This window comes from Gadus macrocephalus, chromosome 17, assembly GCF_031168955.1.
Source record: "Gadus macrocephalus chromosome 17, ASM3116895v1".
NCBI classification, from domain to species: Eukaryota; Metazoa; Chordata; class Actinopteri; order Gadiformes; family Gadidae; genus Gadus; species Gadus macrocephalus.
The window spans coordinates 2014147-2035314 of record NC_082398.1 but is presented as its reverse complement, the minus strand read 5'-3'; the positions used below and the strand labels follow the sequence as shown (position 1 = coordinate 2035314).

Here is a 21168-nt window from a genome sequence, read left to right as displayed (position 1 = left end):
CACCTTCCCGAACCAAACACGCATAGAGAACATTGTGTGTGTAGACTGTTGTCCTAGAGGCATTTTTTCCTTTAAGAATCAATTCAACACAAATTGCATATCCACTGTGTTGCGAAGAGGTGATTAGGATTATGACATCCAATGAAGCCCATGAGGTTCGGTGTTTGTCAAGTTTGTGACACTTTGCTGCCCTCTAGTGGATCCTGTAGTGATCTGCAGGCAACTCTGAGCGATACAACAGATATTCACCAGCTCATCTGAGATACAGCCTTCATTTCATACTTAATAAAGCTTGAACATTGGAAAGTATTGCTTTTGTGAAGCAAAAGCCAGTAAATGTAAAAATGACACGCAACAACGCATAAATTCCATTTATATTGCAATGAATAACACAATATAAGCTTTTCCGTTTTAGAGAAAGTAGAAATGTTAATCGCATTAATGTATTCCAATGACAAGCGTATTTGTTTTGTTCATTCGGCTCGCCCTGCCTCAAGGCTCTTCTGTTACAAAGCAAGCCTAATGAAAAAGAAAATACACAACCAATCGATATCAACCACGACCTAGTTTCTGCTCCCCAAAGACCACATTCATCTTTCCCCAGACTGCTCTGTGTGAATACAGGTCAGCATCCACATGAGTGTCCTCGTTCTCCCGCCTCTTCAGCCGCCCACCAGCACCCAGCCCCTCATCTCTCACCAGCCCCCCAGGCAGGTGGAGGTGGGAGAGAGACAGGTGGAGCTGGGAGGGAGACAGGTGGAGGTGGGAGAGAGACAGACAGGTGGAGGTGGGAGAGAGACAGGTGGAGGTGGGAGAGAGACAGACAGGTGGAGGTGGGAGAGAGACGGACAGGTGGAGGTGGGAGAGAGACGGACAGGTGGATGTGGAGAGACAGACAGGTGGAGGTGGGAGAGAGACGGACAGGTGGATGTGGAGAGAGACAGTCCTCCCCCAGGCAGGTGGAGGTGGGAGAGAGACAGGTGGAGGTGGGAGAGAGACAGGTGGAGGTGGGAGAGAGACTGAGCCTCTGCATACAGGTGGAGGTGGGAGAGAGACAGGTGGAGGTGGGAGAGAGACGGACAGGTGGATGTGGAGAGAGACAGTCCTCCCCCAGGCAGGTGGAGGTGGGAGAGAGACAGACAGGTGGATGTGGAGAGAGACAGTCCTCCCCCAGGCAGGTGGAGGTGGGTGAGAGACAGGTGGAGGTGGGAGAGAGACAGGTGGAGGTGGGAGAGAGACTGAGCCTCTGCATACAGGTGGAGGTGGGAGAGAGACAGACAGGTGGATGTGGAGAGAGACAGTCCTCCCCCAGAAAGGTGGAGGTGGGAGAGAGTCAGACCCTCACCAGAGAGGTGGAGGTAGGTGAGAGACAGGTGAAGGTCAGAGAGAAAGGTGGAGGTCGGAGAGAGAGAGGTGGAGGTGGGAGAGAGACAGACCCTCACCAGAGAGGTGGAGATAGGAGAGAGACAGGTGGAGGTAGGAGAGAGACAGACCCTCAACAGAGAGGTGGAGATAGGAGAGAGACAGGTGGAGGTAGGAGAGAGACAGACCCTCAACAGAGAGGTGGAGGTGGGAGAGAGACAGGTGGGGGTGGCAGAGAGACAGGTGGGGGTGGCAGAGAGACAGCCCCTCACCAGTTGGTGGAGCTGGGAGAGACAGACAGGTGGAGGCGGGAGAGAGACAGATGTTCACAGAGGGTGTCCTCCACCTTCAGCATCGATTCGTGCCGGTCGTTGTTCAGGAAATTGCCCAAAGGGGGGAAAAACAAATCTTGGCCGAGTGTTACCACGGCAACCTGTTGCCATAACAAAGTCCCTCACGCCATGTTTTTCAGCCAATGGGGTCTTGATTGAACACTGCTCTCGCCTCACGCCTCGATTTCCTCCCCCCCCACCCCCCACCCCCCCGGTTGGAACAGGATGGAAGGAAAAAAAGAGAAACCGCCCAACAATATGTTTGCCAAAAGACAAACCCACCGAAAACAGGGATGACATCTGCTCTACCCGTGGTACCCCCCCCCCCCCCCCCCCATCCTCCCTAACAACCCCCCCCCCTCGCTCTGTAAACACCAGAAGGTCCAAGCTGACACCGGGCCACCGCACACCACCACACACCCTTCCTCTTCGGCGCCGGGGGAATATCAGGAGAACTAATGGAGCTTAGTATCACGATGAGACTCCCGGGGCAACAGAATCACAGGGAGGCTTTTCTCTGCTCTTGCTTGAGCGATGGAGGGACGCGCACGCAAGCAGCGAATGAGAGATCTTTGTTTTAAAACGATTTTCGTTTTTTTTTTTGTTGATGTTTTTGCCCGCAGGCGTCGGATCCACGGAGACCCGTACTTATACTTCACCGTGCGGGCATAACTTTAAACATACTCCTACGCAGCAATTAGGGAGAGAGGTAAAAAACATAGCAGACCACAGCGATACCCCAGGTTTAACTAATGCCTTTTATAATTCACTTTTTACCAACCGACATAAACAACACAACACTGACTCAGTGAATTAGACATACGCTCGTAAAACGCACTCCGTCCGTTCAGCTTGAAGGAGGGCCCCCACAGGAGACCGCCGGCTTTGTGGAGTGTGGAACACAGGGGCCAGGGCTTGAGTTTTTATACAAGGAGCATCAAGTGAGTCACGGCGCTGAATGCACCCGTGGTAATTAATGGAAGGCATCAGTGTGGGCCGTGGAGTGGCACTCTGCGGTCGTGGCGGACGGGGGTCTCTCTGCAACAATATGCTGATCAGTGATTCATCGTGTGCTACCCAACTGTTGCGTGGTTCCTAGCTGCATGTAATTCCCCCCGGTGCCCAGAGAACTCTGTAAATGAGCAAGGCTTCAACCGGATGTATACAACGCAGGGTTTTGCGCTGAATCTTTTATAAAGCCAGGGGAGTTGCTTAACAACTTATCCCTGGTCTTATCAATATCAAGCGCCGTGTTATGAATCTTAATGCCAACACTAGAATGTGTGTGTGTGTGTGTGTGTGTGTGTGTGTGTGTGTGTGTGTGTGTGTGTGTGTGTGTGTGTGTGCACGTGCTCGTGATTGACCCAGTGTCTCTCCCTTTCTGGATCTCCTGGAGAATGTGCTTGCTGTGCACCTCAGCGGCGACCCTGTGATCTGCAACCTGGCCTCCCCCTCATCCATTCTGGATCCAGGCCGCCGTCATCATGCCCCTGCTTCCGCTTGAAACACGACTTCAAGCGAGGCCGTCCATTTCCTTTCTCCCTCTCACCCCCGTCACTTAATACAACCGTCATCGGCTGATTCGGACGCTTTGAATATTTAATCGGTGCTCGATAACAAACGGATTACATTTTTGTCTTGTTTAGTTCTTCATTGCGGCGGAAACACAATGGCAGTGAGGGCGGGTATGGGGGGTGGGCTGGGGGGGGGGGGCGGAGGGGGGGGGGGGGGGCGGAGGGGGGGGGGGGCGGAGGGGGGGGGCGGAGGGGGGGGTGATGACAACACTGAGTAGACCGCTGAGGGGAAGCACGGCTGCCCTCGGAAAACGTTCCGGTACACAGCGTAGCATTTAGCATAGCACGAATGCTTACTAGATCGCTAGCGGTTAAAAATAAATACTGGAAGTGCGGCCATGGAAAAATGCAATCAGTCACCGTCGCAGCTTTGTTTCGGCGGTATTGAAGCCGATTTCAAAGCCAATTTCATAGACTGGTGGTCCGACACTGAATGGGGGGGGGGGGGGGGGGGAGATAGGGGTTAGAGCTGGAGGTGCAGCAGGTGTTCATTGGAAAGTTTCTCAAGAAGTTTCTTTTGGAAATTAAAGCGTACGTCCAATAACCGAGAAAATGATACACAATCCACATCAAAACCCACACACACGGACAACACACACGGGCAATGCCATAACTCATCGTGATTTCATTTGTTCATTCAACTACGAGGGTGGAAAAACGACAAGATAAAATGAGTGCATCGCCTCCTTGGAAACAACACAAAGCGCTCGGTTCGGGATCACGCTCGGGAGTATTCTATAAAACCACAGCGTGACTAACGTTTAAACCAAACACACACACACACACACACACACACACACACACACACACACACACACACACACACACACACACACACACACACACACACACACACACACACACACACACACACACACACACACACACACACACGTCCACACAAACAGCAACACCCCAACCCCAGGAGCTTGTACTTTGGCCTACCTGCTCGCTTACTCTTCTGCTTTGGCTGTACGGAGAAGATGACCATCAACGCCCCCATGTTGCCTCTGACTCTCTCTGACACTCTCTGATTCTCTCTCTCTCTCTCTCTCTCTCTCTCAATCTCTCTCTCTCTCTCAGGGGCAGTGTTCTTTTCGTCCTTGGTGAACTGGAAGTCCTGTCAAAATGTCTGCCTCAACGGTTTGGGAGGCAGGTCGAAAATAAAAAAACAAAAAAGCGACGGTGGTTTGAAAAGAAAGCAACAATAAAAAAAGCTAAATGAAATAAACTGTGGTTGGGCAGGTGGAATTCTTCTGGAGGACAGAGAATCCAGTCCTGGACAAAGCAGGGGACAAAGCTGGTTCAGGGGAGTTGGACGGACGTGCAACCGCAATAAAGATCCTCTCGTGGAGCTCTCTGGTGGGAAGTTTGCAATGTTGACGCTCTTGCGAATCTGCAGCCACCCTCTTTCACGCTCTCTCTCTCCCTCTCTCTCTTCTCCCTCCCTCTCCTTCTCTCTCGCTCTATTTCTTCTCCCTCCCGCTCTCTATCACTCCCTCTCCCCCTCCCCCTCTCTCCTCCCTTCTTCCCTCTCACTCTCTCCCTCTCGCTCTCTCTCTTCTCTCCCTCCCTCTCCCTCACTCTTTCTCTCCCTCCTCCCTCCCTTTCCCTCTCCCTCTCTCTCTCTCGGGAGTGTGGGGCTGAGGGTAGATCTGGGTCCTTCACCGGTTGCTTTATACCGGCAGAGCGCTGAGATTAATTGAGCGCTGGGACGCCAGCAGCAGTGAGCGTCCGCGGGATCTGAGACTCGGCTCCGCTCTTATAATTCTCCTTTCAAAGACAGACTCCCCTCACTGCCTTGCTGAGCAAATGGAGTGAGAGAGGGAGAGGGAGAGTGAGGGAGTGAGAGAGAGCCAGAGCCAATTTCAAAGATTAGAGATGAAAAATAGCAGGAGGGGGAGAGAGAGAGAGAGAGAGAGAGAGAGAGAGAGAGAGAGAGAGAGAGAGAGAGAGAGAGAGAACACGAGAGAGAGGAAAAAATAAAGAGAAAGAGAGAGAGAGGGAGGGAGAGAAGAAAGAGAGAAAAAACAGAAAGAGAGAGAAAAAGAGAAAGCAAGAAAGTGAGAGAGAGAAAAAAAAAAGAGAAAGCGAGAGAGAGAGAGAGAGAGAGAAAGAGTAATAGGAGATGCAAAAATATATGCATATCTATATATACATAGCATGTATGAATATAAGTATCCCCTGGCTGTATTTGAAGTGCAGGCCCCTGCTGTGATGAGGGAGCAGTTATAATGGAGCCAGGGCCAGGACTCAGTGGACAACACAAGCTCAGTGGACACACACTCATTCCCCTCGTCCCCCCGGCTCTTCCTTCAGGAAACCACGGCAAAAGTGTCCAATTCACCGATCGGGATAAATATGTGCCGGCCGAGACAGAGTGTTGCTGTTCCTTTGTCGTCGCAGCGCTTGGCGCGAGATGAAACGGCGTGAGTTGCGCCCGGGAAGAGAGGCTGAAACCATCGGCATCACAGCGGGTCATCGCAGGGGCGGCCGCCGCCCGCTGCCGCCTTTGTGGCCCCTCGCCATGAGCCCATCATACACTTGAGGGAGCCCACATGTGATTGCCACTTCACAGGTGACCCCTGTGGCGGCTCTGGGCTTCAGAGGCACAGGATTACCGGGGGAGGGGGGGAGAGAAGGTGGATGGAGAACAGAAGAAGAAGAAGAAGAAGAAGAAGAAGAAGAAGAAGAAGAAGAAGAAGAAGAAGAAGAAGAAGAAGAAGAAGAAGAAGAAGAAGAAGAAGAAGAAGAAGAAGAAGAAGAAGAAGAACAACAACAACAACAACAACAACAACAACAACAACAACAACGAGAGAGAACTAGAAGATGAAGCGAGAGAAGAAGCAAATAAAGAAAAAGAAGAAGCAAATGGAGCAGAAGAAGAAGAAGAAGAAGAGGGAGAAAAACAGAAGCAGCAGAAGAAGAAGGAGATGAAGAAGCAAATGAAGAAGAAGAGGAAGGAGATAAACAGAAGCAGAAGAGGCAGATGAAGACCCAGCAGAAGCCTAAGGAGAAGAAGAAGGGAAGTAAAGGCTTCAGTGAACAGCGGGAGGGGGTGTGGGAGGGAGACCCAGGGAAGCAACACCACCCAGACCTCCGTCCTCCGTCCCACACGGCCTACCGGCGACTCCCACGCCACTGCTGCCTCGCTCGCACACAGCACAAAGCAACGTGCCACGGACACATAGCCACACACGCACACGCAAACACTCAGTCACACACACATAACCACAGATGAACACACACTCAGTCACACACACACACACACACACACACACATTCAGAAACACACACAGACACACACGCACAGTCATTCACAAACACACACACACACACAGGCAAAAAAAACGGAGCAAAACCACTTGCTGTCACTCTCTTACGCTTGCACTCCCTCTCTCTCTCTCTCTCTCTCTCTCTCTCTACATCTCTCAGGCTCTCTCTCTCTCTCTCTCTCTCTCTATATCTCTCCTCTCTTGCTCTGGCTCTCTCCCCCTCTCTCTCTCTCTCCCTCTCATGCTCTCTCTCCCCCTCTCTCTATGGCTCTCTCCCCCTCTCTCTATGGCTCTCTCCCCCTCTCTCTATGGCTCTCTCCCCCTCTCTCTCTCGCTCTCTCCCCCTCTCTCTCTGGCTCTCTCGCTCTCGGTCGCCCACGCTCGACGCCTATTCATTGTGCGCGCGGGGGACAGCCAATTGCCTCCTATTAAATAGCAATTTTCTCCCTCTCTTATTTGACCGTCTTCCTGTAGCGGCTGTGCATGCGCTGCTACTACTGTTGTTATGGTGCCCAGGGGCCTCTTATGGACAACACAGCGTAACACGGAGGGCCCGGGGCCCCTTACAGAGCTCAACACAACACAAAGGGACAAGGTTTAGCGCAGATTACGTGATGTGTTTTCAGCACGAAAGGGAAAAAGGTTTCCATAACGACAACATTAAAAGTGGGCCCTCGAAAACAATTTTTCCCAACACAGACAGTATTGAAAAGCAGTGTGTGTGTGTGTGTGTGTGTGTGTGTGTGTGTGTGTGTGTATGTGTGTGTGTGTGTGTGTGTGTTCCAATCAGCAAGTTAACTTCATGAAGTGATTTTCTTTTATGCACAAAGTTTTTGATTATAAGCGTGTGTGCGTTCATAAGTGTGTTTGCGTGTGCTTATGTGTGTGTGCTTACGTGTGAGTTTGTGTGTGTGCGCCTGTTTGTGCGCGTGTGATCCAATCAGCAAGTTTACTTCATGAAGTGATTTTATTTCAGTACAAAGTTTTCGCTTATAAGTGTCAGTGCTTATGTGTGTGTGCTGGTGTGTGTGTGAGTGGGTGGGTGGGTGTGTGAGTGGGTGGGTGGGTGTGTTCATCGAAACGGAACACCCGCACAGTCCCTTTGAATCGCCTGTGGGTGCCCTGATGGTAGCTGGGTTTAAAGGAGCCAGGCTGCTTATGGATTCACTCATTAGAGCTGGGAGAGCAACTCGTTACAGATCAATCCACCGTGTTGAGGAATCAGGCTTCAAGGTGCCCACAGCGCTTCGTGTCGAACATGTGGCGTTTGTTTCATGTGGCATCGAGCTGGTGGTTTTCTTCCAGCGAGACAAATCATTTAATAACATCGTGAATAGAATATGTGTTCTGCATTGATTGGCTTGTTCTCCCTTTGAAAAAGGTGCTCTGGGTAAGTTTTGAAAGGCGGTAATTTGGGTGTAATTAGTCATTTTCGTCCAGCCTTTGGTAGATGCGTTTCTGGTTGACTGAGCGAGCCTCTGCATGAGACAGTATAGATGTGAGGATGCCGCCAGCTCATATTTGACGATTTGTTCTGTGAATCTTGGCTTCTTGCCTGTCAACACATGCCTGTCAATCACATGGCCTGTCAATCACAGGCCTGTCAATCACATGGCCTGTCAATCACAGGCCTGTCAATCACATGCGAGCGAAAGACGGAGAAACCGAGGGAAGGAGGAAGCAGTTACTCATTTCCTAAATCAGTCTCTGAAATCTTATCAGCAGCTTTAAGATATCTTATACCCGGAGGCAAAGGTCAGAGTTCACCTTCTGATGAAATAGTTCAGATATTGGAACGTTGTTCCACACGTGGGGGACGACATGAGTGACAGAGTTACATGACAAATGGACAGAATATTTGTGAAATGACTGACAATATGAGATGTGTTTCTGTATTCAACTTGTCTCGCAAAAAGTAGGCATCTATTTCAAGGAATATTACTCCTGTGTACATCAGCAAGGTCCCTCTTTGAGTTATATAATATTTACAATAGTACTGCATGAATTTAATTTTTATAAAACGGAACACAGGACTGAGTGAAGAACCGCCCACAGTACGGATTGTTTTCAGGTGGGATGAGGATATTTCAGTGTGGCTGCACCTGCCTAGGAAAAACATCTGAGGCAATAGCTTGTAACAACCAGGGAATAAGCCTCATTACCTACTTTCCTCCCATCCTCCCCAACCTACATTGTCATGCACATACTGATCTCCCTCCCTGTACCCCCTATATCACTTTATACCTCCCTATATCTCTGTATACCTCCTTATATCCCTATATACATCTTTATATCACTGTATACCTCCCTATATCACTGTATACCTCCCTACATCTCTGTATACCTCCTTATATCCCTATATACATCTCTATATCACTGTGTACCTCCCTATATCACTGTATACCTCCCTACATCTCTGTATACCTCCTTATATCCCTATATACATCTTTATATCACTGTATACCTCCCTATATCACTGTGTACCTCCCTATATCCCTCCCTGTCATTGCATACCTCTCTATATCACTGTGTACCTCTCCATGTCTATGAAAACCTCCCTATCGCTCTCTATACCTCCCTATGTCACTACCTTTATATTTCCGCATGTCCATATAAACCTCACTCAACCTCCCTTCTTCCTCCCCCATATTTTCCTACCTCACCCCTCTATGTCCCCCCCTGCCTCCCCCCTGTACGTCTTCTTCCCCTCGGTTTCCCTACCTCCGTTCATTTGACCCTACCTCCCCACTATGTCCCTATCCCCTTCCTAATAACCTCCACCAGGTGGCAGCAGAACACAGCAGTCCCTATCCCCTTCCTAATAACCTCCACCAGGTGGCAGCAGAACACAGCAGCGTTACAGTTCCACAGCTTGAGGAAGAACAACGTTGACTCAACAGCTTGGTGTTCCCGGAGGGATCTCAGCTGAGCCGGTTGATATTAAATCACTTCGGGGCTGAAGTACCGCTCAGAAAATCGCCCGTCCGTCTCTTTGACCCACCAGAAACAGAGCAGACATTGGATCGATGGGCCTAATGGCCGCCACTGTGCCAGAGGCGTGTATCGGTTGATGAATAACTGCCGAGAGCGATGTCAGCACAGAGGGGGTGTTAGTTTCTGTCACGTCACAGGCAGTCTCTCTAGGCTCGAGTACACAGTGTTGTTTGTTTCAGTTGGTTGCGCAATATTATTGATTTAGAAAGGCGAGTTGTGCAATTTAATTATAACACTTTGGAGGGAGGTTCAATTTAATATGTGGATCTACTAGCTTGCTTGAAATTGTTTGAAGTAATCTACTGCTCCATAAAAAAACATAATTGGACATTAGGAGATAACGTGAACCAATTATAACTTCATGATCTACATCGCAAGAAATCTTTGAGAACTTACCAATAACACATTGGTTTGGCTCTAATTACCACGAGACACTGACTAAATGAAGTAATTTAGATTCTGCTCTTTCCCACTACAAAATCAATAATGATAGACTTTGATATAACCTCAGTGGTAATGCAGACTTGTTACTTTGTTCAGGGATTCCTTAAAAAGATGTACTCAGCTATTGGGATTCAGAGAGTTTTGACACATGTTAAGAGTGAAATCATCCAGAAGGCGTTTCATGCATTGGTTCCTCCACAACTACGACAGCACACAGCATATAGGGGAGGCAGTGTCACTAAGCACTGAAACAAATCATCAACCGACAGAAAAACGTACTGGTATGCCATCAGTTGGTCCAGTCAGATTCATATGAATCCGCCACCAGAGGCCTAGGCTATAATATAGTGGCAGGGATGTAAAAATAAAACCGCACTGACATGTTTTGGACAGCAGAGGGAGCCCTTAGATCTTTAACATATCTTCCCCCATGCAGCATGTATTGTACTTTCCTGGTTGCAGGTTAATGCCCTGTTGTATTGCTGCCATCTGTTGAATACTGTATTAATATAGAGTCTCCCGTAAAGAAAACAAACTCAACAATAAATTATATAAATTTATTTGAATGACTTGATTAGGGTGTTGTAAACTATAAATGACATAGAAGCTGCTTGACTGTCCTTTAATACTGTGGCAAAATCGTACACAGATTTAGTGACTCAGAGCACAGCACACCCACCCATCAACCCACATCCACACCCACACCCACACACCAAACCCAGCCATCCACCCACACAGTAAGCAATGCGACTGCAACAGGGGTGCAACTGACATCCCTGCAATGGTTTACTTTTCCCCGGGAAAGGGCTCGAAACTGGGATGAAAGCAGCAAGCCAAGGGACGCTCCACATGGAGCTACAGACTCAGTACATCAGACAGCCTGAACACCTCTGATAACGCACACGCACACACACACACACACACACACACACACACACACACACACACACACACACACACACACACACACACACACACACACACACACACACACACACGGGTAAAGCAGGAAGTTTCAGTGGAATCAGGTTATGAAGCAAACTCGAGTGTAGATGCATGTATCTGGGTCTGGCTCGACCTGCACACAGATTGTGCAAAACCCGGCCCCGGCTCCTGCACACACACATGGCGCCGGCGTGAATTCGATTACACGTCCTCTCACATCACGGGGATGAGGACACACTTCCCAGAAGGTGTGCGGCTGAGTCACCACACGTTTGGCACCGTGGGTTGCGCATGTCCCGGACAACACCTGTCCGGTGTAACGCCTTGCAGAGAGACACGGCAGAGCCCGCCACACTTAACCAAACTAAGTACCCACCTGTTGACAAGTGTCCCGTTAAACCCCCAATAGTTTGAACACGAATGACGGGAGCTGCACTCAAAGCTAGGGGACGAAAGTGGCGTCCATGCCTTCACACACACACACCGCTAGCACCTCATTACCGTGTCATCTCAACGTGTGTGTCTGCCTCACTGCTATGTTGGGAAACACATCTTTCCTCTGCCCCCCTCCTCCCTAAAACATCATCGACATCATCACGTAACACCCATAGCACCCCAGGGTGCCCCAGCCTTAATCGGCGAGTCGTTAGGTTAACGTTGTCATCCGGCACCGACGTACGGATTAACAGCTACGATAATGCAGAGTCAGAGTCAATCTTCTTCACAGTCCTCCTCAGCCATGCGTCTCCCCCTCCCCTACTCAGACCAGCGTCCAGGTCCCGGTCTCTCCCGGTGGTGTCAGCCTGAGTGGGCACCTGTCAGCCCCGTGTCTGTCAGTGCTACACTAACAGCTGCCCCCCCCCACCGCCCTTATCGGTGTCAGCATCTCCGGAGACACCGAGCCCGGGGAGAGCTGGCCGGCTCAGCGGACGCGGTTGGATACAGGTCGTTGGGGAGGAGGGCCGTCGGGGGAAGGGAAGCTGCTAATCTTGTGTAGACAAGACCTCCGCCTCGGAGGCCGTTGTGCACAAAAAAACCTTTGGCCCCTCCGTCCCCTGGCTGAGGTCTCCGCTTCCGATTGGCTTCCAGCGCGGCGAGAGAGAGAGACGTTCTCCCCCCGGCCCGGAGACGGGACCAGGCTTGGGTCGCTCGCTCGGTCGCACATCAGATTGCAGCGCAAATTGTCTTTGCCCTTTTCTGTCAAAACCAACAGTCTAGTCTGTGTACCAGGGGACCAACGTAAAGGTATTCTAGAATTTTCTACACAAACGCACATGAAGCTGCACATTTAGATGATAGATGCTTGATCAGGTGTAACTTTTTTGCCCCCTAATCAATCTGAAAGTGTTTCATTGTCGTTGTGATCCAGTCTGCAGTTAAGATGAGGCTGCAGCACTTCATCCGATCCCAGAGTAACCCTCTTTCTTGGCTATGTAAACCTTTATCTAAAGAGCTCTGTCCTTCCTGCTGTCTGTACCCATATGCATCCTACACATCTACCTACTCACAATTTATTCTGGAATATTGCATAACCAGCATTTTGCAGTTTTCCCTACTCACCCATGCATTGTACCTGCCCCTAAATACCCTACACAATGTCTTTGGATATCTGTTGTGTATGCAGCTTTATTGGCAGAAAATATGGACATGAATAGGAAGCATCAGCTAATTTAGCACTGCTGTGGTACAACTGACCATAAAAGACCTACAAAACAAAGCTGACTACAGGAGAGGGAAGCCAACAGAAACTAGAGGCACACAATTAGAGCGCAACAGACAAAACATTAAAAAAACAAGACTGCCTTGAGGGAAATTAAAGGTGCGTTTGTTTTCAATTTCCTAAGCAACGTTAGCCGTTACCTACATTCATACAGAGCAGTAAATATTACAACTGGAGCGAGACCTGGGACTTTATTTATGATAAAATATCAATGTAAGTGATTTTGAATTTGTTTGCAACCATTATAATTCTTTGAGAAAAGTGCAGTTATATAACTGCTGCAGTTATTTGGGATTATAGATATTGCTTAAAAAAGTAATCAAAATGTTTACTGGCAGCATAATTTAACACCCCTTCAATTGAGCCTCAAATGTCCCGAAAATAATATTTCCTCTCCATTTAATATCCCAAACATTAAACACTAAACACTTTTATCAACACACTACAACTACCCTAATTATTCTCTATTGAGATAGGGAAAGGATTTGGCTTAGTCTGCCCGTGTTGGAAATTATTTAGAGCGTGAGCATTTGAACATTTATTCAATTAAGTCTACTTAGGGTAATCAGCTTGCCCAGTTGGGTTGCAAATTCAACAATTATTTTAAAATGGACCATGTTCGCTCGAGTCTGTGTACATGAGGACAAAGGGCACTGTCATTATTATGAATGTATAATATTCTTTATTAAGGCATGAACTCTCCCCAGGAGAGGTGACCTCTGAACAACAGAGTCTTGAGTCACGTGTGGAAGCCGGTGAGAGACTCTATGGTCCTGACCAAGACAGGGATCTCGTTCCACCACGATGGTGGACCCAGTCTTTGTTTTACCCGGTCTTCGTTTGCCGCCCTACAATCAAGTCCATTTGTCCACACCTGGTCATCGAAACTGGCTTGATCGCCCAATCACTAACAACAGAGAGTTAGCATTAGCTCGACCAACTGAAATTCTAAACACGCGAGATAATAATAATAATAAATTCAATTTATATTGTGCTTTTCTCGTACTCAAAGCGCTTTACATAGGAGCACAACAATAAACTGTAAAGTTGATGGGACTTGGGTTGGTGGTTGATCTAGGTGTAGGCGGAGGAGAGGAGATGGGTCTTGAGGTGGGACTGGAAGATGATGGGAGACTCAGAGTCACGGAGATCTCATTAGTTTCTATACTAGCCACGTAACATGCTTTTAGGACAACATGCTTCTTCGTCGCGACGAAAATGTAACATTGAGCCTTCTCACACCTCATTACCTTTCGAGAGAGCACAAGGATGGATTTCCTTTCATCTCCTCATTGGCTAAATGTGGAAAGTGGTCTTCTCAAGGAGACCTAGCACGTGTAACCAAATGCTAAGCCTAATCCCCTCACTGAAGCACAGGTTCCTTCAGCGTTTAGTCGCTTCATCAATCGCCCTAAATGACCTGTTTAAATGTGAACCACACTAAGAGGTCTCCACTTAAGGAATCTATCTTTGTGCCACAGATCGGCAGAGAGAAAGAGAAAAAGGAAAAGTTATTTATAAATCTACAAAAACATTTCACTGTTATGTATTTTGTACGTATCGGACTGCTTGACCCACCCTCTTTGCGGTGCTCTACCCTGACTGGTCAAGCTCCGTGCCACTCAAACTGTGAGTTGTGTAACAAAGCACAGCAAGGCTACAGATGTTCTGTAGCAGCATTAGTGAAGGACCCTCGACATGATGGAGTATTGTTCTGAGATATGCTCAGCACAAGTAGGGAGATGAAGAGCTATTGAAAACAGGTTTTTCACCACACACTCTCAACACCAAAGGAATTATAATATAATTGTTGCCCATAGCTAAACATGGCTGGAGTCTACTTCAGTTCCTTTGTACCCAAGTAGGCCAACTGAACTCATTACAATTCATAACAAAAATACAAATCAAGGACACTTTGTTCTACTTCACGAAATAAAGAAAAAAATTAACTTGACTGTACTTACAATACAAATCTTTTCTTTTTTTTTTTAAGTCAAATTCAGGCCACTCTTTTCATGTCACTGAGGTCAGAAATGTCTGTTAGTGATCCTCCCGTCAGTAAGACAAAACCAGTGGACCAAACCTAATCCCCTGCTCACCACAGCTTAACCAACAGCTCTGCTGACGGGCGCTTCTTCGCCGGCGCCCTATGGAACAGAACCAGCTTGGGTTCCAGCCTCATCAAAGAACCATGAGGCCACGTTGACGGCCGGCGCCATTCACCTCGGACAACGTACACCTGGTCTGAAAAATGAACTGACGGTTGAATCGGACGAAGACCCTCCCTGCCGGACCCCCCTCTGAGGGAATGACGGGTGCCATGTTAAAGCCAGGAGCCGTTGTTAATATTAATGTCCTAAAACATACAAACAAACACGTGGTTTGGTCATGGCTTATTGATTATTTATTGGCCGCGTTATGTAAAGAGATTCAACCAATGGACATGGGTTCCTCCAGGGTCTGGACGACTCTGGGGATATTGAGGATATTTGTTTTGGCAGTTCTGTGTTCCACTTGTAGATGTGCTGGCCCGGACCCTTCGACTTGTCAGAGAGGTTTACACTCGTTCTGAATCTACCCCCCCCCCCCCTGTGTGTGTCTGTGTGTCCTGCTGTTTACACATTCTATCAAATTAGTTCCATACCCTGCACACAGTAACACAAGAGAAGACTGTGAATAGTGTGACACACACACACACACACACACACACACACACACACACACACACACACACACACACACACACACACACACACACACACACACACACACACACACACACACACACGTGTTTGTTTGCACAAAAACAGCCGAGTACAGTCTATTATTAGTATTATGTTATGATCAACTTTCTTACATTTCATATTTGCAGGCCCCTTACCCGTAAATTGTTTATGCACATAAAACGTATAATCTCTGTCAAGTCATTCTTAGGTCCGGGTTGGAGTGGTGTACAGGATATTCCTTAGTAATGACGAATCACCACAGTAATCCCTCGCTAATTAACAACCTGTGACTACCAAATTATGCACGATATTAACGGGGAAACCATCAAGAAATGACGTGTGTACAGGTACAACGGCCGTTTAGGCAAAGTCATACTTCAGTGCTTGATAATTAAATGTTGTACAATTTTAATTGTACAAAAGTAGTGTCCAAAGAACAGACAAAGAAATAACTAGCAAATAATTAGATCCCTTATTCATAGCCAGGGATCAAGGCCACTCTATGAAACTCTTCTCCGCAAAATAAATAAAAAAGAAATGACACCCTGGGTGCAGCATTAGACCCACCCCCCTCTCAGCGAGACCCCCTACAGAGAGGGGCTTACCCTCCGATCGGCCCACGACCCCGGGGTCGTCCGTTTATAAGGGAGGCTGCCGAGCCATCAGTCTCTGACAGAAGGACGGACGGCCTCCTTTACAGCTTTTCGCTGAGGCAGTGATTCTAAACCCATTATCACCACCATCATCATCCTCATCCTCTTCATCACCACCGTGCTCCAGCACTGACCCCCAGGGCGACGTGGGGGAAGCGAGAGGCCTGAGTAGGCATGAACCCGGTACATGTGACGCGTGATGAGATGGCCTTTGTGGCTTTTAAACCATAGGGGGACCATTTATCTTGGTGGATTAATCACACCGTAGTTATAAAACCAGTCTCCAGTACAGCTGCATTGGTGTTGGTGGTGATGCAGCTTTCAGTCTTAACCAGCGGCATACTAAACTCTGCTGTGCTGCTCTGCCCTGAATCATAAGAATAGATTAAGTATTGTAAGTAAGTCCTGCAGGCCATAATTATTCATTCAGTCTCCTTTTGCTTCCATCTTTTCGTCACATCGTAAAGCCCCGGCCAGAAATCCAGATCGGATTTGAAAAGATTCAGATTGAATAGGATTCGTGCTGTCCACCCACACCGCACCAAAACAAATCTCATCCATAAAATAAAATTGGATTCGGCCTGCCAACGCCTCCCATTTGATTCTAGTTGCGAATATTTTCACCCTTTTTCTTTTCTGTCACCGGCTCGTGACACTAACCTTCCCTTGAGACGGCTCCTCGAAAACGGAATTTGACGAATGGAATGGAAATTCCCGTCAATACTGCGGTGATTTCCGGCCCCCCAGGGCTGACGAACAGCTGGAAGGTGACAGCCTTCCAACACTTCACTGTCCAGGACGGACCAGGGTTGAATGAGACTCCTGGTTCACGTCGGGGCCGTATCACCCAGAAAAATCAATACGTCGCATTTCAAGATCCGTCCATCAGACACTGAGCAAGCTCATCTCACATGTGGATCCCATGATAAATACACCTACTGTGTGTGTGCGTGCGTGTGTGTGTGGCACACACTCAACTCTATCATCACACCCTCCTTCATTTCAACACAACCCTCTAATCAATTATTAACATCCCATAATGAGACCACATGTTGCACAACGTACACTGTTGGCTCAAGCATGAAACTGTAAACTCATTTAAAAACATTTCCGTGCATCAGATATCGGTTTGCCATAAAAACGTAATAAATCGAATGATTGTAACTGTATTATTCTCATTCATCAAAATTAATGGGAAAAGATAGGAAGCGGCTTCTTGAAGGGGGGGGAGATATGAACGGTGTTGGATTGCAAAGCAGGGCAAGGTGCATGGATGAGACGTGGGACGGGTTGTGGAGGAAGTGGTGGGCGGTCACAGACGTACGTGAGGAGACTTCCTACTACTTGACTTCTGAGGGTTCAGACGGTGGTATATGCACCCTACAATAATCACACCGTAAGAAAATGAAGTTCATCAGATCATTCTAATGAGAGAACTCTCCTTTTGAAGCAGATTTTATCGCCATTATGGATGAGTTTCTTTGTGCAAGTCTATGTTAGTCTCATATTTTTGCAAAATAACTAGCTTTAAACTCCTGCTTAAAAGTTTAATTAAATAGAATCCCTAGAAAGCAGTCAAACCTCAAAACGAACAATAAATACCAGCCAATCACTCGGTTCAAAAACAAGAACAAACTGTCCAATAAACCCAAACCATCCACAGTCCAGTATCGTTAGGGGAATCTGGGAAAGTGAAATGACGACCCCACCCTCACAACACCACCCAAACCGATAGTGGTGCAACGGTTCACGGGTTTCCCGTGAACCGTACGGATCAACCATCACGGTTCGGGACGCAAGTGATCCGTGGATCGGCTGATAAAAAAAAAAAGTTGTGTGTTGACGTGATCAGCGCATGTTTAGAGCACAATTCCGGTATTAACAACATCTTCAAGTATCGTAGCGAAATACAGTTTCTGTTATGTTTTATTTGGCGTTCCGTAAATCCCATTGAAACGTAAACCGGAACCGGGCGTGTTTAGGTTTGGTTGTAGTCTTTTCGCTCGGTTCTCCGTATCAACAGTAGGGCTAGATCCGAGCGAAAAGACTACAACCAACCCCCCTTGCAATGAGCAATGAGTCTCCGAACCGAAATCAATGGATTTACAAAATGCCAAATAAAACGCCACAGAAAGTGTAGTTCGCTACCAAACTAAAAAAAAGAAGATAAGGATGTCTGCATTGCCTTGGGAGAGTGTAGACTCTAAACTCTCCCCAGGCAATGCAGACATCCTGAATTGTAAATCCAGGGTTAGGGATTATTTACTATCCTATCCATGTTAAAAAGAAGAGGGAATAATGCCTCAGATAGCACATTTTTTAAATATTGACCATGCTTAAAGGAAGCAGGATTATTACCTAATTTTTCACTTTATTTTGTTTTTACACAGTTGAAGATTTTATTTAAGGTCACATTTGTCTTGTTATCTTTATTGTTGTTGTTGATCCGAAAATTATCCGACCCGTGACACAAAAACCGTGACCCGATCCGAACCGTGAGCTCTGTGATCCGTTGCACCCCTACAAACCGAGAATCAAAAACAGTGTTTGAAAGCAAGGTTTCAAGGTCGCCTAACACAGGGAAGACACTGTCGGCCATCTGGTCTTCAGAACAAACTCCAATGTGCAGGAGGCTCTGTACTGTGTGAGGTCACACACTCCCACACACATCATCGAGACCTTCAGCAGATGCTCCCATCCTAAGTGGCTTCCAGTGAAGTATAGTGAGATGATTAAGGGATACCAACCATCTCAAGGTGGGCTGTGACCCTGCGGGAATCGAACACAGCACCTCATGTTTTGTGTGCCACCCCAGCTGAGACGCTATCATGTTCAGTGTTCAGCCTTCAGATGGAAACTCCTGCAAGGTTGGAGACGAACGGCCATATGTCTGGATATCGTCATCATTTTCTCATGGAAACTGTTGACGCATAAACAACAAGCAGAGGTTTTCTGCTGGCGTGTGCAGAAAAAAATAAATGCAACACGCACACACAGTTCTTCACTCCCCGGTTAATCAGTCATTGTGATGCTCGATCATGGCGAGCACCACGGCGACCGAGCCACCGTGGGACCCAATCAGAGAGGTCCCACGCATGTGAGCTGACTCCATATAGCGACACACCTGGCGTCAGATAGGGGCACCATTATCTCCGCAGCAGAGTCGCATTCACGGCGAAAAAACGTTTATTTAAACACCTTATTTCAGACCTCCTTCGTTCACCGGTCCCCATCAGATAAAGGCGTTTAGAGCGCTAAGCAGTTGGACTCGTGAGACGGGCAGAGGTCCCCCGGTGTCCATATCCAAAGCTTCGTGCCCGGCCTCTCGCTTTCTCATTAGTGAGCTCTAGCCTCCCACCTTCCCTCCCCCCCACTCCAACCACCACCACCACATCCACACCCAACCTCCCCCCCCCCCCCCTCAGAGTCCTCAGAGCCTTCAGAGTCCTCTCTCGGCTCCCCAGAGCAGACAGCGACTGCGTTGTTGAAGGACAAGTCCTCGTGGGCGAGGAGGAGGGTGTCCTCCGTACAGCTGGGGCGTCTTCAGTCGGGTAGTCACCGAGGGCCACGGGGGTCAGACTTCGACATGGACCTGACAGGGCGCACACCAACCGAACACACACCAACCGATGTTTCGGTTGGTGTGTGTTTGATTGGGTTGAGTCAGGGGGGGGGTCATATGGCGTGAATATCTTGATTAAAAATGCCAGCCCACCCCCTCACTTTGACAGTGTTTTATGACGCACTCTCTTGTTCGCATCACAAAATATTTAGCCGTTTAATTAAATTTACCGTACTAATTGAATTCACTGTGTAAATGGCAAATTGGTTATGTGACTAATCTTGTCATGTAATAATTTGACCGGCCATTCATAATCATTACAAAAAACAGAATACATCCAATAACGCAATATTACAGTAACAATAAAGAAGGTCCATTTCCAAAGGGAAGAAGAAAAAGCCAACAGTATTTCCTCCATTTCTCTCGGTACTCTACCAGAGGCGTCTGCTGCTCACTCATGAAACCACGTCAGCAGAAAAAGCCCAGACAATTTTCTACTCCGAAAAACACGACGGGTGTACAAGACGATTTTGGCAGTTTGAAAGCGCATCACATCTAACGACACATCAAAATGACAGAATAAACCCCTAAAAAAGATTTCCCATCGAGTGTCGGCGAGACAACGCAGTCAGCTACTTCACTCGAGGATAAAACCCCGCCGTGAACACGATTCGTTTTTTATCTTCGCCCCTGCCGTGACAACCCAACACATTAAGGGATAAATCATAACATGTTTACAGAGGACCTCATCGCATTACGCCGGCTATCTTTAGAGCGGCGTGTTTATTGTGGTTGCTCTTGGCTGGGGGTTCGGCCATTAGAGCAGGAGAGCCATGCCTCATGTCTAATGGGCCTCTTTATTAAAGCTGAGGGTGACGGTGCAATCATTTAGCATAGCGGCGCCGCCGCTGCTAGCGACAACACAAAACAGAAGAAAAACGGCTGATTGAGTTATGGAAAACAATATTAGTTTGGTATTAAAAAAGGGAATAGGGATTTGAGAATGTATAACACAAACATAGGCTTGGTTTGTGTTAGAGCCTAATAGATGAAGGCAATGGCTTGTTGCTAAACTAGAGTCTTCGGGCAGCTGAAGAAGACATGATCATATCTGTACATAATCATACAGGCTTTAAATCTTCTTTGTGTTGATTGAGGTTGGTTTGATTGTTTCTGTATTTTTTTATTATCATATGTTCATACCTTTATCTATATTTGTAAACTTAGGTACACACCGTATGTAAGCAAAGTCTATTTTTTTTTTATGAGCCATTCAAGTGATCACTAAAGCCAGTTCAACAGAGTTTGACAAGCCTTTCCCAATCAGAGAGAGACACAGAGACAGAGAGCGAGAGAAAGAGAAAGAGCAAGATAGAGCAAGAGACAGAGCGAGAGAAAGAGAGATAGAGATAGAGGGAGAGACAGAGAAAGAGAGACAGAGCGAGCGACAGAGAGAGAGACAGAGTGAGAGACAGAGCGCGAGACAGCGTGAGAGAAAGAGAGATAGAGCGAAAGAAAGAGACAGAGCGAGAGACAGAGCGAGAGACATAGTGAGAGACAGAGCGAGAGAGAAAGAGAGAG

The 21168-nt window shown here is 47.7% G+C and overlaps 1 protein-coding gene across 4 annotated transcripts in view; it reads right to left on the bottom strand.

Annotated features, from left to right (window-relative positions):
- Nucleotides 1-21168, bottom strand: part of LOC132445751 (Kv channel-interacting protein 4-like) — a 99318-nt gene that overhangs the window by 40344 nt on the left and 37806 nt on the right. The window contains exon 1 of one of the 4 annotated variants that reach the window (XM_060035876.1): nucleotides 4214-4722. The exons of the other annotated variants lie outside the window; for them this stretch is intronic. Coding sequence (XP_059891859.1) covers nucleotides 4214-4271 — 58 coding nt within the window. The 5' untranslated portion in view covers nucleotides 4272-4722. Of the gene's footprint in view, nucleotides 1-4213; nucleotides 4723-21168 lie in introns of those variants that run through there. 4 annotated transcript variants of the gene reach the window in all.